The sequence below is a fragment of the Melospiza georgiana genome, chromosome 2, assembly GCF_028018845.1.
Source record: "Melospiza georgiana isolate bMelGeo1 chromosome 2, bMelGeo1.pri, whole genome shotgun sequence".
Taxonomy (NCBI): Eukaryota; Metazoa; Chordata; class Aves; order Passeriformes; family Passerellidae; genus Melospiza; species Melospiza georgiana.
The window spans coordinates 119,617,585-119,634,340 of NC_080431.1; the positions used below are offsets into that span (position 1 = coordinate 119,617,585).

The following is a 16,756-nucleotide window of genomic DNA, read 5'->3' on the forward strand; positions in this document are numbered from 1 at the left end:
AGGAGGGAATTTAAATCATCCCATCCCATCCCTGACTCCTTGCACCGTCCCAGGCTGCTCCAGGCCCTGTCCAACCCAGCCTTGGACACTTCCAGGGAGCATGCACAGCTTCCCTTAGCATCCCCAGCTTCCCTGAGCACCCCCAGCTCCTCTCTTCCTACAAAGCTCAGCCAGGGCCCCCTTACAGATCCAGTGGAATCTCACCATCCCACAAAACTCCCCCCAGGATTTCCCTGAGCCAGCAGCCCCCTCCACACAGAGCCAGCTTGGCAGCCCCAGCAGGACTAAAGCCCTCCCATGACAACACCCTCCAGCCCGGGATGCTGCAGGAGTGGGGTCTGGCAGAGCCAAGCTCCCCCTCTTCACAGCGCTGCTGCCTCCTTACCAAGCATCTCCTTTGCTGCAGTTTGTGTTTTTCCAAGGGCTCCTCAGTGGGATGTTCCAGGAAAATCCTGCCAGCACCCAAGCTGGAGAGAAGTGAATCACAAAATCTCGCATTAAAACCTCTCATCTTTTAAACAATGCTGGTGAGTTTTAGGCTTGTGCTTCCAGGCTGGAAGTTGAAAATAGCTGGGGGGGGGGTTTGCTTAAAATTGCAGCTTCCCGGAGCCTGGAAGGGGCCTGGAAAGTGGATGGATTCAAAGTGACAGGGAGGAGATTTAGATGGGATACTGGGAGTGAGGAATTCTTTATCCTGAGGCTGCCCCTGCATCCCTGGCAGTGCCCAAGGCCAGGCTGGACACTGGGGCTGGAGCACCTGGGACAGTGGGAGGTGTCAGGGATGGGATGATCCCTAAAATCCCTCCCAAAGCAAACCAGTTTGTGATTCCATGAGAGAATGGAGATCCTGGACCCATCCTGGGTGCCTCTTTGGGCAGAAATAACCTGGGCACGTCCTAGGAGAAATTCCTGACTCCAACAGCCCTGGTTTATATCCCAAAGTCCCTGCCTTTCCATTTCCCTTCCCTTCCCTTCCCTTCCTTCCCTTCCCTTCCCTTCCCTTCCCTTCCCTTCCCTTCCCTTCCCTTCCCTTCCCTTCCCTTCCCTTCCCTTCCCTTCCCTTCCCTTCCCTTCCCTTCCTTCCCTTCCCTTCCCTTCCCTTTTTCCCAGCATTTTTCAGGGATCAGACCCCATCTCCATGATCCAGGCTGATTTTTGCCACCCCACTCCTTCCCTGGATGATTTCCCACCCCTGGCTGCTGATTCCCAGCTCCTCCTGCAGCTCCCAGGCTGGAGAGGATTCCCAGAGGGACCCTGAAACACAAGATCCTGGAATTCCTTCTGCTCACACTCCCAGCAAAGGGGATTTTGGTGCACTCTGGATTCAGGGAGAAAATCCCAATGTGCTCAAACTTCCTGGGATCAGGGCAGTGAATTCTTTGATGGTGCAGGGCCCTCAGTGTGTTGGAGAAACCTCCAGGGTTCAACATTCCTCCATGGGAGAGAAAAGATGAGGAAAAGGGAGGGATGGAGACATCCCCAAGGTCTCCCCCATTTGCTGGCTTGTCAGCAAACCTTTCCAAGCCAGAGCTGCCAGCTGTTATTTGAATCCCTTTCCCAAGGCTGTCCATCCCCAAATCCACAAACAAGACACCCAGAGCAGAAATTTGGGGAGGATTTGGGAGCAGAATTTCCTCATTTCCTCCCCTCAGCAAACCCGAGGAAGGGCTGAGGAGCTTCACTATGGGATTCTTTGGGAAACAAAATCCAAGTCCTGGCATTCCAACTGCTCTGGGCCTGGCCATGGCCATGGCATGGGACATTTCAGGCCATGGAATGGGACATTTCAGGCCATGCTGTGGCTGCACAGCTCCTCTGGCTCTCCACTGTCCCAAAATTTTACTCTTGGACATCCAGAACCTCTCAGAGCCCATGGGACACATTGGGCTAAGGACAACCAAAAAGGCTGGAACACATCCCAAGGTTTCTCTTCCTCCACAGGGATTTATGGTCCCTCAGGGCACAAATATCCCTTTTTTTTCCTCTGGCACAACTGTTTGCTCAGTCCAGCACTGCTCCAGTTTGATCCCCTCACCTCCATTCACTTCCCAAAATATCCAACTCCTGGTCTGGGAGCTGACTGGGCTCAACAAATGCAACCCCCACCCCACCTCCTATGAAAACAACAACAAAAAATTTAGAAGTCTCTATTAAAACTATCAGTTATGAAGAAAATTGTACCTGCAGTTGAGAGGTTTATGAATAAATCTGGGCGCTGCTGGGACAACCCCACTGCAGTCCCACTCCTGCCACCCCACAAAATGAGACAACAATTTTTGTCCCAAAAATGGGACAAAAATCCTGGAGAGAGTAATTTATAGAAAATGTATGTAATATGATCAGTAATGTCAGGACTCTTGTCTACAAATTGAGCATTAACTGTGTGAAGTCTTGGCTGGCTGCTGCGCATATTTCAATTTTAAGAGCATGCAGACACACACATTGAATTGAGGAGTCTGAACCACCAGTGCTCCCATACAGAGAAATCATTTCAGACAGGCAGATCACCATAAAATATTATTGGAATGTAGCAACTTTTAAGCCTTATCACATTGAAGGGTACTGTGGACTTGGTGAGACTTTTACTTGCATAATCATTGAGAATCTTGTTGCATTTCAGAGTTGAATTTTAAAAAAAATATTAAAAACGTGCAGTCCTCCACTGGAAAACTAGACCCATGTTAATGTAGAATGTGACAGAATCTTTTCTTGGGAGGAAACTGAGTACTTCTTATTAATTCTGCCTTGGTGTCCAAGAGCTCAAACAAGAAGTTATTGGGGTAAATTTATAAAGAAAAACCAGACAATGTGGCAGGAGAGTTCCTGCTGTGGAAACCCAGGGCACCAGGAATATTTCTGTGTCTGCTCTGGGTGCCCTGACCCCAGGGCAGCACTGACTCTGACCCTCATCCATGGAGAAAGTTTGCCAGACTTCAACATAAACTGGCATCCACAAAAGTGTGAAATAGATTATAGAGAGCAGTGTAGGTGCATCACTTGGTGAGAAATTGAGGTTTTGGGGTTTTTAGTCTGTTGTGGATGGCAGCAAGATGGAGGGCACAGGGTGTTGTCCTGGGCTTGTTCTTCATGCTTCTTCTTCCTCCTTCTCCATGGGTTTGGGTGGCATTTTGTAATTGGGCAGAAAAGTCCCCATTGCAGCTCTGTGGGATCAGTTATTGGGTTAAAAGGGAAATAAGCCAGGTGTCAGTTCTTCATTGGATAGTTCAGTCTTAAAGAGCTTGTTGGCCATTTTGTGCCTTCTAATGAAAAGCTGCAGAACTCACAGCAGTGAGACTGTTTTACTGATAACAGATAATAAACACCTGAGTGTGAACGTGAATTACTGTCCCAAGTGCCTTCAGTCCAGACCCAGAGAAACCAACAACTGGTACTGCCACCCCAGGCCTTGGCAGGGGCTGCCCAGGGAGCTTTGCAGTGCCCATCCCTGCAGGTGTGCCCTGGAGGTGGCACTGAGTGCTCTGGGCTGGGCACAAGGTGGGCACAGCTGGCACTGCATGGGCTGGCAGGGCTGTGCCAGCCCCAGGGATTTGGGGATCAACCTTGAAATCGGGACAAATTACTTGGAAAATTTAAAACTACAGCAAAGAAAGGACGAATGAGCAACATTTTGACATTTGCAGCCTCTGCTGAGTTTAATGGAGTGGAGTTGAAATCTTAAATTATTCCCCTTCCTGCTCAATCCAAATCCAGGGCCCAAATTCCAGGTCTGAGGCAAAATCCCTTTAAACCCCAAACTTTCTGTCCACTTTGTGATTAAGAAAACCTTTGAGAAACCCCTGGGCAAGCCACATTCTTGCAGCTGGCACTTTGTACCCCCAAAATGTGAATTTTTAGCAGGGAGGGCAGCCCAGGGAGCCAAACCTGGGGCTCAGATCCCCAAAATCCAGGGCTCCTCCTGGCTGAGCTCATCCCTGGCTGGGAGCCAGGCCTGTCCCACAAGGAAAAATCCTGGAAAAGGAAAGCTCTGCCTGGAGCAGGCAGCAATTAAAGCACCTCTCACACAGATTCAGCTTCAGGCAGTGTGCAGTGTATTCCCTCTGTCCTTCCAATGATTTTTCCAGAAAAAAAAAATAAAAGAAAGAAAAAAAATCAAATAGGAAAAAAAAAAAAAAAAGAGAATTAAAAGAAAAAAGAAAATAAAATTTAAATTAAAAAAAAAAAAAATACCCCCAAACAAAACCCACAAATCCAGACATTCATAACTCTTAAAGGAAGATGTAGGGAAAAAGAAAATGTTATTCTTTTTCTGATGCATTTAAAAAATTTTAAGATATTCAGAAGAACTGGTTTCTTTTCCTTTCCAAAATTCCATATCTAAGGAAAAAAAAAGAGCACAAAAGCCCCCTAGAAATGATCCAACCACTGGATTTACATCAGAGAGCACAAGGTCTTTATATATATAAAAATAATAACACAGATTTTCCTCCTGTTTTCAACAAAAGAAAGGCAGAAAAGACACATGAACACTTTATTCTGATGTTTTTTCCCAGTTTGAAATGTGCACTTGATGGCAAAATGAAGCATCTTTGATTCTCCTGCTCCTACAAAAGCTTGGGGAGTCTCTAATTCCCACCTGGAATTTTCTGGCCTTACCTAAAAAGGAATTTTTACCCGTGCTTTGAACATTGTTTACCTTGAGGACCATGAGGTGGCTTTTGGCAGTGAAAGTTTTGGGATTTTTTTAATATTTATTAAAAAAAAAAACAAAAAACAGTCAGGTTTTACTTTTAACCACACTTTTATTGCCTTTTATTTCCTCCGAAATAAACCCCCACCAAATCACATCCTAGATTTCTATATTTCCACTGCAGACTTCTTAATCTCTCATGTAAATCTCCATATTCTGGAGTAATCTCAGGAAAAAAAAATGCTATTTATAGCATCCTGCTGCTGCAGAAATCTCCATTATCAATGTAATGCTCCGAGAGGAAAAGCAAATCAATTTGCAGAGTTGTCAAACAGCAAGATAAGCACCCAGATTAAAACTATTCCAATTATTCTAAACAAAAAGAAACCTCAATTGTTACAGCAATGAAGATCCTGTGACAGACCACACACATCCCATGGCCAAAAGTGATTGTTTTTTGTGATGGAGTTATCACAAAGATGGGTTTAAAAAAGGTTTCAAACAGCTGGGATTTTCAGTTTTTCTTGGCAGAGAGGAGTTTGTGCTCGGGGCTGGCTGGGAGGATGCCACTGCACTCCTCGGCCTTGGCCAGGGGGCGTTTGATGAAAGCTCTTCTGATGACATCGATGTCCCGGCCCAGGTGATCCATCATGGGGGACACCAGGGAAGGAGGAGCCTCCAGGTCTATCAGGAAATACCTGCAAGGAGAAGCACAGCAAATCAATCAGCCAAAACACTGGCATGGGACAAGATTAACCAAAATACTGGGCTGGGATAAACCCCACCAAAATACTGGCATGGGACAAAATTAACCAAAAATACCTGGGCTGGGGTAAACCCACCAAAATACTGGGATGGGACAAGATTAACCAAAATACTGGGATGGGATAAACCCCACCAAAATACTGGGATGGGATAAACCCCACCAACATACCTGGGCTGGGCCAAATCCACCAAAATACCTGGGCTGGGATAAACCCCACCAAAATCCCTGTGCCAAATCCACTAAAATACCTGGGCTGGGAAAAATTAACCAAAATACCTGGGCTGGAACAAAATCAGCCAAAATACCTGGGCTGGGATAAACCCCACCAAAATTCCTGGGCTGGGACAAAATCTACCAAAATCCCTGGGCCAAATCCACTAAAATACCTGGGCTGGGACAAAATTAACCAAAATGCCTGGGCTGGAATAAAATCCACCAAAATACCTGGGCTGGGACAAAATTAACCAAAATACCTGGGCTGGAACAAAATCAGCCAAAATCCCTGGGCCAAATCCACCAAAATACTGTGCTGGAATAAAATTAACCAAAATACCTGGGCCAAATCCACCAAAATACCTGGGCTGGACAAAATTAACCAGAATACCTGGGCTGGGAAAAAATCTACCAAAATCCCTGGGCCAAATCCACTAAAATACCTGGGCTGGGACAAAATTAACCAAAATGCCTGGGCTGGAATAAAAATTAACCAAAATACCTGGGCTGGAACAAAATCAGCCAAAATCCCTGGGCTGGAACAAAATCAGCCAAAATCCCTGGGCCAAATCCTACAAAATACTGTGCTGGAATAAAATTAACCAAAATACCTGGGCCAAATCCACCAAAACACCTGAGCTAGAACCAAATCAACCAAAATACCTGGGCTGGGACAAAATCCACCAAAATACCTGTGTCAAATCCACCAAAATACCTGGGCTGGGACAAAATCCACCAAAATACCTGTGTCAAATGCATCAAAATACCTGGGCTGGGACAAAATCAGCCAAAATACCTGGGCCAAATCCACCAAAATACTGCGCTGGAATAAAATCTACCAAAATCCCTGGGCCAAATCCACCAAAATACCTGGGCTGGACAAAATTAACCAAAATACCTGGACTGGAACCAAATTAACCAAAATACCTGGGCTGGGACAAAATCCAGCAAAATACCTGGGCTGCAATTCAAGGAATTCTTCTGGGGGGTTTCTTAAATGAGAATTCCTAATTTTTTCCTGCTCCTGTGGAGTTTTTTGGTGTTGTTGGTTTTTTTGTTGTTGTTTGTGTTTTTGTTTTTTTTTTTTTTTTTTTTTTTTAATGAGGATTCCTAAGTTTTTCTGCTCTTGTGGGTTTTTTAAAATGGGAATTCCCAAGTTTTTTTTGTTCCTGTGGGGTTTTTTAAAATGGGAATTCCCAAGCTTTTTCTGTTCCTGTGGAGTTTTTTTAAATGGGATTTCCCAAGTTTTTTCTCACATTTTGGTACCTGGGGTGTTTGAAATAAAAGCTCAGGGCTAGCTTGATTTCAATGATGAGAAGTTCAATTGAACTCTGGTGGAATCATGTAATATCCTGAGCTGGAAGATGTCCCACAGGATCATCCAGACCCCCCAAATTCCCAGTTTTTCCCTGGGAATGTTGTCCCAACACTCCTGGAGCTCTGTCCGGCCCTGCTGACCCAAGGAGATTTATGGGGATTTTTGAAGGACTTTTGAATAAGTTAGAGATGGATCATGGATGGGTTTTGAGGCCCATTCCAACCCAAACCATTCCATGGATGGGTTTTGAGGTCCATTCCAACCCAAACCATTCCATGGATGGGTTTTGAGGCCCATTCCAACCCAAACCATTCCATGGATGGGTTTTGAGGGCCATTCCAACCCAAACCATTCCATGGATGGGTTTTGAGCTCCATTCCAACCCAAACCATTCCAGAATCCCCCAATTCTCCCAGCCCACCCCCCCATGGAGCACCTCACAAGCCAAAAGTGACACCTCTAAATGAAGACACGTTGTCCAAGCAGGACCAGACACCCCAGTTTCATCCCAAAACTGCCCCTGACACAGAGGACTTTGCTCTACAGGAATTTTGGGTTTTTCCTAAGTCAGCTCCAGCAGGAGCATCCCATGTTCCCAAAGGTGATCCTGGAGGGGAAATCCCCAGGACCAGAAGGAAATTGGGAATCTGAAGGAGGTGGGGCTGTGAACAAGCCCTGCTCGTGCCCTTCAGGCTGCACTGGGGTCAGTTTTTTGCATCACATCCCAAATATTGCACCCCAAGAGCCCCATGGGGCCAGGAGTGGCTCAGGATTGCAGAATCCACCCCTGGAAAACATGGGAGGAACACTTTCCCTCAGCCACCACCCTGATCTCACAGAGCAGCCACGTCACAGTCCCAGCTCATCCCCAAACCCTGCCCAGAAAGTCCAGAACTCTCCGTGGGAGGGGTAGGATGGTGAAAACCCACTGAAACCCCAAATGCTGAGGTGGGAGAGGAGCCCAGCACTGGCTGGGTGTCCCTGGAGCCAGGGCAGCAGTGCCAGCCCAGCCAGCCCAGCATTCCAGGTGCCCGAGCTGCAGGAATCGCCCCAGGATGGTCCCAGGGATTTGGGGGAATTCTGCTGGGCTCCCTCCTCCTCCTCCTCCTCCTCCTCACAAAGCCCCACAGCAACAACATTTGGCTTTTGGGAGCTCTGTGGGCTCCAGAGGGCAGAGATGGAGTTCAGGGACAGGAACCATTTCCCAGCCTGGCCAATGGTGTGGACGTGCAGCCCAGCAGGATCCGAGGATGCGCCCCCTGAAATCTGGGAATGTGGGGTTGATGCTCTGGTAAAACCACCGGTGAACCCAGCAGATGCCACCTGAGCTCTGCAGCCTCCCAGATCCTCTCACCTCCAGAATTCCAGCTGGAGATTCCTGCCCCTCTCCCTGATCCCACTGCCATCCCCGCCCTGCCTCCTGAATTCATTCCATTTCTGCCCAGCTCTCATCTGCTGCTTTTCATTGTGCTCCTAAAACGGCGAGAGGGTTGTTTTTTGGTTTGTTTTTTGGTTTGTTTTTTGGTTTGTTTTTTGTTTTTTTTCCCCTTCCAAAGGCTGCTTTGCAACTTTGTGCTTTCTCTGCCATTAGCAAAGGGTGGAAATTTCCACTGACGCACTGTTGATAAGCCAAGGAGAGCAGGGGGGGAAGGGAGGATGAGCTGTTCCAGCAGATCTTTCTGACTCCTCTCAGGAAAAGGTATTTTATCAGAATTGCAGGCGCTGGGAAAAACGTGGGGTTTCAAAAACAACCACCTCTCTCCAACGTGAGCAAGATTGCCTCCCTGTGCCACGACAAAACAAAGGGAGGGAGAGACAAGGGAGAGAGAAGCAGCGTAAAAAAAAAAAAGAAAAAATTAAAAAAAAAAATTGGATTTCTTCAGGAAAGAAAGAAGGGCTGGAAAAACAATGAGCAGCACAATGGACAATGACATCCCTGAGGAGATGTGAGCCCCTTCCCCTCAGACCTGCACACTGAAATCAGCTGCCAGGAGGCCAGGGGGGTTTAAAAGCCTCAAACCTTGGTTGCAGGCAGTGATCTGTGACCCCACACTCTGCTGTTTGTGCAGTAAACAACCCCAAATCCCAGCGAGACAAAGCCAGGGAAAAATACAGGAATGCAGCAGGGAAAGCACCTCGTTCTTGCAAGGAGAAATGCAAAAAGCATTTGTGCTCTCCAGGAGTCACCAGGGGAGAAATGCAGGAAAATTCCACTGATTCACCATGAGCCCACAGTTATTTTTGTCCTCCTGCTTGACTGCAAACACAAGGATGATTTAAATGCAGGGGAGCAGACTGGAACACATTAAAACAATGCATTAACTCCAAAAAAAATTAAAATGTAAGATGGTCTCGAATAAAGGAGGATGTGCCTTTGCATATGAGGGAAATAAAAATAAAGAGGACCAAAAAAAGAGCCGGGTTTCATTTCTCAAATTTACCAAATTCAAGCCAGAAATTGTTTGAACCTTGAGTCCTAAGGATGCTCAAATCTGTTGCTTTCAGGTGGCCAGGGTAGGAGTTCAAGGATCCTGGATGAAAATTCCCTTTGAAATCCTCCTGGAATGCAACTCTGGGCCAAGGGGAGCAGTGCAGATGTGGTGGCCTTGGAAGAGGCTGTGGGGTCCCAAGGTTTTGGCCCCAAAATGTCTCCCTTGTGAGATGGTGGAAGATCCAAAGGAAAAAAAATGTTCTGAGGAAGAGCAGAGGTGAAAGGAGCAAAAAACACCTGGAGGAAACCACAGCAGGAGCAGGAGGAGCTCCACATTGTCCTCATTAAGGTAATTCCACAAAAATAATTTTTTTTTAAATTTTTGCTACCTGAATGTTCATTTTTAGGACCATGGAAATGGGGGAATTTGCTTTGTCCCTCCTCAGCAGGGCAAGCTCATGGATTGTCAGAAGGACCAGGACAAGTGCTGCCTTTAGCTTTTACAAACATGGCAGTGGAAATTCCTTGAAAATCTGGCAAGGACCAGATCCAACCCAAAAGCTGGACTTTAATGACCAAAACTGAGCCACAGCAATGATGGGAATGATCCAGAGGGAGCTTGGGGGAGATACACCCACAGCACCAGGAAAGGCACTTCCCAAATTCCATCCACAGGCACCTGGTGCTCAGCTGATTGACTCATGGAAAGATGTTTCATTAATTCAAAGATCATTAAGAGCAAAATAAATTAAAATGAAAGCCAACCCCCTCAGTTGGTGGCTGGTTGCCACCCCACCAAGCCCAGTGGCCACCACACTCAATAAAGAGCTTTCACAAAGGTGCCACAGGATTTGGGGGATTCTGGTGCCCTCACATCACCAGCTCTGCTCAGGGCCTCTAAAAAGCACCAAAATTCCAAAGGGCACTTCCACAGCTCAGGTGGAAAGGAGAAAACATCCCAAACATTGCAGGGCTTTGATCCCATATTTACATGGGCAAAAGTAATGGTTCAACTCATCAATGAAGAAAGCCCCATCTAGTGGAAGAAGACAATCAGCTGAGCAGAAAATACTCCAAATGTGCCTAAACCCACAAACATTCCAGCTGCCTTTGTTCTCATCCAAGTGCACTGCACAGCCAGGACACTTTTTTTTGCCCAAACAGCTCAAGATGTTCTAAAATCCAAACAGCAACAAGAAGTTGGGTTGGGCATTTAGTTTAAATTTATTTTGAGGGGGGTTAAGTAAGGAAAAAAAGTTCCTTTTTAAGATTAATTAAGCTCCTTTCATGTGTTTTTGTTTTGCCCTCTTTGGTCTTCAAGAGCCATGAAAGGCATCAAGAGGCTCGACTTGAGCGAGGCCAAACACGTTTGGAGAATGAAGAAAAAACATGAACTCTGCATAATTTGGGTTCAGCAAAGGGTGGGGAGAGGGCTGTTCAAACCTGTGAACGCTCCAGAGAACATTTCTGACAGGTAACCATTATTTACCATTATTTCACTCTCACAAATCAAGGCAATCACATTGCGCCCAGGTGGTGGGGATGATCAGAGGGCACTTCAACCTCTCCATCCACGTGGAAAATTTCATCCTGCCACAAGCAGGAGGTTTAGAAAGGAATTGTGCAACTTCCAAAGCCCAGCTGCTCTGTGGGGAGAGGCAAAGCCTGAACATGTAAGAAAATTTATATGGAAATGTTTCCACAGCAGTCAAAAAAAATTCCTGATCAACTCCCCAAAATGCAACTCCTGGGTGAGGATTCCTGATCAACTCCCAAAATGTAATTCCTGGGTGATAATTCCTGTTAAACTTCCCAGATTGGATCACAATTCCTGATCAACTCCCCAAAATGTAATTCCTGCATGGTAATTCCTGATGAACTCCACAAATGCAATTCCTGGGTAGTAATTCTTGATAAACTCTCCCAAAATATAATTCCTGGGTGATAATTCCTGATAAACTCCCCAAATGCAATTTTTGGATGATAATTCCTGATGAACACCCCAAACTGGATGAGAATTCCTGATCAACTGCCCAAAATGCAATTTCTGGATGATAATTCCTGATCAATTCTCCAGATGCAATTCCTGGTGGTAATTCCTGATGAACACCCCAAATTAGGTGATAATTCCTGATAAACTCCCCAAATGCAATTCCAGGATGAGAATTCCTGATCAGCTCCATAAAATGCAATTTTTGGATGATAATTCCTGATCAACTCCCCAGATGCACTTTCTGAAAAACTCTCCAGAATGCAATTCCTGGCTGAGAATTCCTGATCAACTCAGAAATTCCTGGATGATAATTCCTAATAAACTCCCCAAAATGTAATTCCTGGATGATAATTCCTGATGAACTCCCCAAAATGCAATTCCTGGGTGACAATTCCTGCTCAATTCCCAAAATGCAATTCCTGGGTGACAATTCCTGCTCAGTTCCCAAAATGCAGCTCAGCAAGAACAAAAGCAAGCCCTGGGTTTGCTATTTCAGAGAGCACGGGGGCTGAGGAGACAACTGTGAGTGAAGAGCAAAACAAAAAGATGAAGAGGCAAAGCAAGCAAATAACAAAAGAAAATTGCCATCTTTTCAAACTCCAATTTGAAAGCAAGGAAAAAAAAGAAACAACAAGGCAATGAAAAACTGGCAAATAGAACATGGGAATTGTTATGAATAATCAGAGTTTTGCTGGAGAAGTCATAAGTCATGGAATGGCTGGGTTGGAAGGGAACTGAAACCCATGCAGTGCCACCCGTGCCATGGCAGGGACACCTTGCACTGTGCCAGGCTGCTCCAACCTGGCCTTGGGCACTGCCACAGAAATAAATGTGCAACTCAATAAAATGAAGTGAATGAAATGATGAACATGTGGTGAGAAAGGTGTGAAACATTCCTGTGTCCCAGGCAGATGGAACAGAGGGAATCCCACACATCCCAAAACCAAGGAGAAGGGAAGGCCCTGGTGCTCCATCAGCCCCCAAACCCTGAGCAGGCTGAGCTGCATCACTTTGCTCCAGAGCTAAGAATGGAATCACTGAAGTGGGGCTAAAAACCACCAAAAACTCTGAGATTCCAACCCCAGTATTCCAAATTCCACCTCAATCCCCCGTCCCAGCTCCTGCAGATCCTTGGAGCCACCACCTGCCCAGAGGAACGTGTGGATCTGTTTTGGTTTCTCCTGGTTGTTCTGGAGCTGCCTTTGGATCCTGTCCAAAGTCAAACCCCCCCAGCCCAAGGGTGACCCCAAACATCCCCTGAGCCATGGAGAGGCACCAGGGTGGGGTTGGGGCAGGGCCAGAGCAAACACAGAACCACAAAGTGCCACCCCCGGTGCGCTACTACCACTTTACAACCTGTTGGAATCTGCTCTGCTGCGCTCAGAGGGATTCAGAGCTCCTGGAGCATCTCAAACAGCAAACAGAGCCTGCCTTCAACATTCCTTCCATTCAAAACCTGCCACTCACCTCATTTAAATCAGGTGGGTTTTGTTTGTGCCAGCCAGAAACACCTCTGGGACAAATAAAACCACCAAGCACCTTAAAAGCAATTAAAATGCAGCTCGTTAATAACAAGGAGTGATGAGTAAAAGAAATGTTTGGCACAAATCTGTGGGCCAGCAGGAGAGAAAGGTCGGGAATCTTTATTGAAATACATTCTTGCCCTGGTTTTTCACATTCTGGGCAAGGCAGGCTCAAAGTCTCACCTAAATTTCCATACCTAGAACCTGGTCCTTGGCACATTTTATCCAGCCACCAGCTGAATTGTTACAATATCAAACCATCCTCTGAAATACTTAAAAACCAAAATATTCATGTTCCACCATGAATAAAATGAATGAGTGGCTAATTCAGTTTAAAGATCAGTAAATCAGGGATTGAAAAGTTTGACTCTTTAATGAATCCACACAATTCCCAAAACTCATTTCATAATTTCAAAATGACCAAATTTTCATAATGAGCTACAGGCAAGACCTGTCAATATTAGGTCTTCCAAAAAAATAAATAAAACGAAAGGAGGAGAATGCCCAAAGAGACGCATTTCAGAGACAAACCTAAATTTTAACACCTCATCCTCAATGAGCAGGATCTCCTGACAGGGAATAACCCCATTGTTTGTGGGATGATCCCACTGTTTGTAGGATAATCCCATTGTTTGTAGGATCTGGGGGCTTCAGGAGAGTCACTGCTCCTGCCAGTGACAGCTCAGGGCCACAGTCCCCCTGGGCAGGCTTGGAGAAATCTGCTTTACACAGCAATTGCCAGAAAATTCCTTTTCTCTGGGAAGTCTCCTGGATATTGTTCAGTTTGTAACAAGCCTGTATTCACTTCATATCCCCAAAATCCCAGATGGTGCTGGAGCACTCCAGAGTTCAGGGAAAAAAACCCTTTTTTTAAGGACCAACCATCCCTCCTGCTGATTTATCAATTTGTATTTTCTACCTCAACTCTTTCCCTATCTCTAAAATCCCCACCAAAACCTGCACAAGATTTTCAGGGAAAAAATCAGGGAATGGTTTGGGTTGGAGGGAATTAAAGATCATTCCATGGGCAGGGAAGCTTCCAGCAGCCCAGCTGAGCCCCAGCCCCATTCCATTCATTTTTATACCATTATATTAAATTCATTTGCATATAATTAACCAGCCAGGAGGTCCAAGGAAATAATGGATTGAGTGTCCATCCCAAATCTCCAACATGCTATAGGAAAATAAATCTCCAACTAACTACATGCTAGAGAAAAATAAATCAGTTAAATAAATCAGTTAAATAAATCAGTTAAAATAAATCAGTTAAATAAGAGTCAGGAAAATTAAAAAAAAAAAAAAAAAACAAACTTAAAAATATTAAAAACCTAAAACAAGCAAAAAATTAAAAGCTTTGGAAGATTCAAGATGCTCCCCCAGACACTCATGAGAATTCTCACAGAAGCCTCTTCAGATAATTCAGAATAAACCAAGACTAAGGAAAATTGGAATATTCTGGATTATCCAATGTCCCACTCCACACCAACCTGCTCCAGAAGGGACACCGGAGAATTAGAAATTGGCTAGGGAGGAGAAAAAATTCCAGGATTTTATGGAAAGTCCAGGAGCTTAGGGAGGGAGGTGTCTGGAAAAGTTGTTTATTTTCTTTTTAATTTTGTCCTATTGAAAACAAAATATATATATATTTTTACAGCTGCTGTAAAGTAGAACTGGCTGATTTTATAAGGTGGCTCCAAAACTGATTTATCACTTCCTATTGATGGATAATGTTTGATTTCCTGAATGTTTTCTTTTCCAGTATAAAATACTGCATGGTCCAGCAGGAACCCACCCTGCCTGTCCACGGAGCTGCAAAATTCCACAGGAAAATCTCCAGGAATGCAATCCCGAGGAATTCCCAGTGCTGCCAGTGCCAGCTGTGGGTGGGAGATCCCAAAGAGAGGCACCCAAACCTTGTCCTGCAGCAAAGCAGAGATCTGGATCCTGCCACAGCCAGGGAGGGCAGGAACAGGGACTGAGAAATATCTGGGGACATCTGACCTGGGAGGAGGAGGAGGAGGAGGAGGAGGAGGAGGAGGAGGAGGAGGAGGAGGAGGAGGAGGAGGAGGAGGAGGAGGAGGAGGAGGAGGAGGAGGAGGAGGAGGAGGAGGAGGAGGAGGAGGAGGAGGAGGAGGAGGAGGAGGAGGAGGAGGCTTTGATCTTAGGTTTCCTGCCTGAAGGTTGCAATGATTGGTTACTAAAGCCTTGTTTTACTCAGCACATAAAATCCACCTGCTCTGGGGGCTCTGCAGGCAGGAGGGGCTTGCTCAAAGCTCTCTGGGAGGATTTGGGAGGGCCGGGGAGGGGAGAGATGGATCTGCTCCATCCCAGAGCCCCCTGAGGCCAGTGGGGATCAGGAGAGGGATTGGGGTTAAATCTGGGGTTGGGATAGGAACTGGAATGGGACTGGGATGGGGATTGGGGCTGGGATTGTGCCCCTCAGGTGATTTCCCAGCTGCAGAGCTGCCCCAGCCAGGGAGGAGCTGGAGCTGCTGCAGAGCCCAGAGGAGGCTCCAGGATGGGCAGAGGGATGGAGCAGCTCTGCTGGCAGGAAAGGCTGGCACAGCTGGCATTGTTCACCTGCACAGGAGAAGCTTTGGGCTGAGCTCAGGGTGGCCTTGCAGGGCCTGGAGGAGCCCCAGGAAAGCTGGAGAGAGACAATTGCCAGGGGATGCAGGGACAGCACACAGGGAATGGCTTTAAAGTGAAAAATTACAGGTTTAGATCAGATATTAGGGAAAATTTCCTCCCTGTGAGGGTGGGCAGGGCTGGGATGGAATTCCATCCCTGCATCCCTGGCAGTGCCCAAGGCCAGGCTGGGCACTGGGGACAGTGGGAGGTGTCCCTGCCATGGCAGGGGTGGCACTGGGTGGCTTTGAGGTCCCTCCCATCCCAACCTATCCCTGGCTCCACCTCAGGCACTGCCATTGTGCCCGTGCCTGTTTTGCTCTCCTGCTCCATGTGGGGTTTTTCCAAACCATGCCTTGACCCTGGCAGTTTTGCAATGCAGGATGAAATCCTGTTGCAAGCCCATGGGAGATGAGAAATTCCTGTCTCAGGACAGAATTAGTGATGACCTCATCCTGCTGTCAGAGCAGAAGCATTTTATAAACATGAAAGCCTTTTCCAAGGGCAGAACAAGGAGCTGCTGTCCCTCTCCTTGTGCCAGGGGGGAGCTGAGGCACAGGGATGAAATTCCAGTGATTTTGGGAGAGGTTGGATGACAGTTTTTAGCTTGGGTGGCAGCACTCCTGCAGGCCAGGTTTTGGGTTCTTCAACAGAAGACAGGAACATCTCCAGAACTTTGGAGAAGAGATGAAGAGAAGCCATTTCTGCAGGGGAGTGGTGCCAGGGCCTCATCACCTCCACAGGGAGGGATCCTCCCCAGAACCCCATCCAACCCTGCCCTCTGGCACTGGGAACCCATTCCCCCTCTCTGTCACTACATGTCCTTGCAGAAAGTCCTCTTTCCTCCTTTCTAAAGTGTTCCTGAAGGTTCTGGAAGGGCTCTGAAGTCTCCCTGAAGTTCCTCTTGCCCAGGCTGATGGAACAGGAGTGTGCTGGAGATCCCCCCTTCTCCTCTCACCATTCCCACTTAGCAGGAGCACCACAAGGCGCTCAGAAGAGGGAATGAAACCAGGAGTGACCCCATGAGAGCTGATCCAAGGAGGACTTTGCAGCTCTGGAGTGCCCTGAGCTTCCCCAAGGAAGAGCAGGGCTGGCCAAGCTCCTGTTGGATGCTGCAGGATCGGGAGCAGCTCGTTAATTGTTAGTTGTTAATTGTTATTAGGATTAAGCAGCCCCAGCAGTTGCTTAGCAACATCTCCCAGGCCTTGGAGAGGCAGCAGCCATTTCAGAGGTGGC

At 46.7% G+C, this 16,756-nt stretch overlaps 1 protein-coding gene across 1 annotated transcript in view; it reads right to left on the reverse strand.

Annotated features, from left to right (window-relative positions):
- Positions 1–4,740: 4,740 nt before the first annotated feature.
- Positions 4,741–16,756, reverse strand: part of MRPS6 (mitochondrial ribosomal protein S6) — a 43,932-nt gene continuing 31,916 nt past the window's right edge. The window contains exon 3 of the mRNA XM_058019316.1: positions 4,741–5,346. Coding sequence (XP_057875299.1) covers positions 5,163–5,346 — 184 coding nt within the window. The 3' untranslated portion in view covers positions 4,741–5,162. The remainder of the gene's footprint in view (positions 5,347–16,756) is intronic.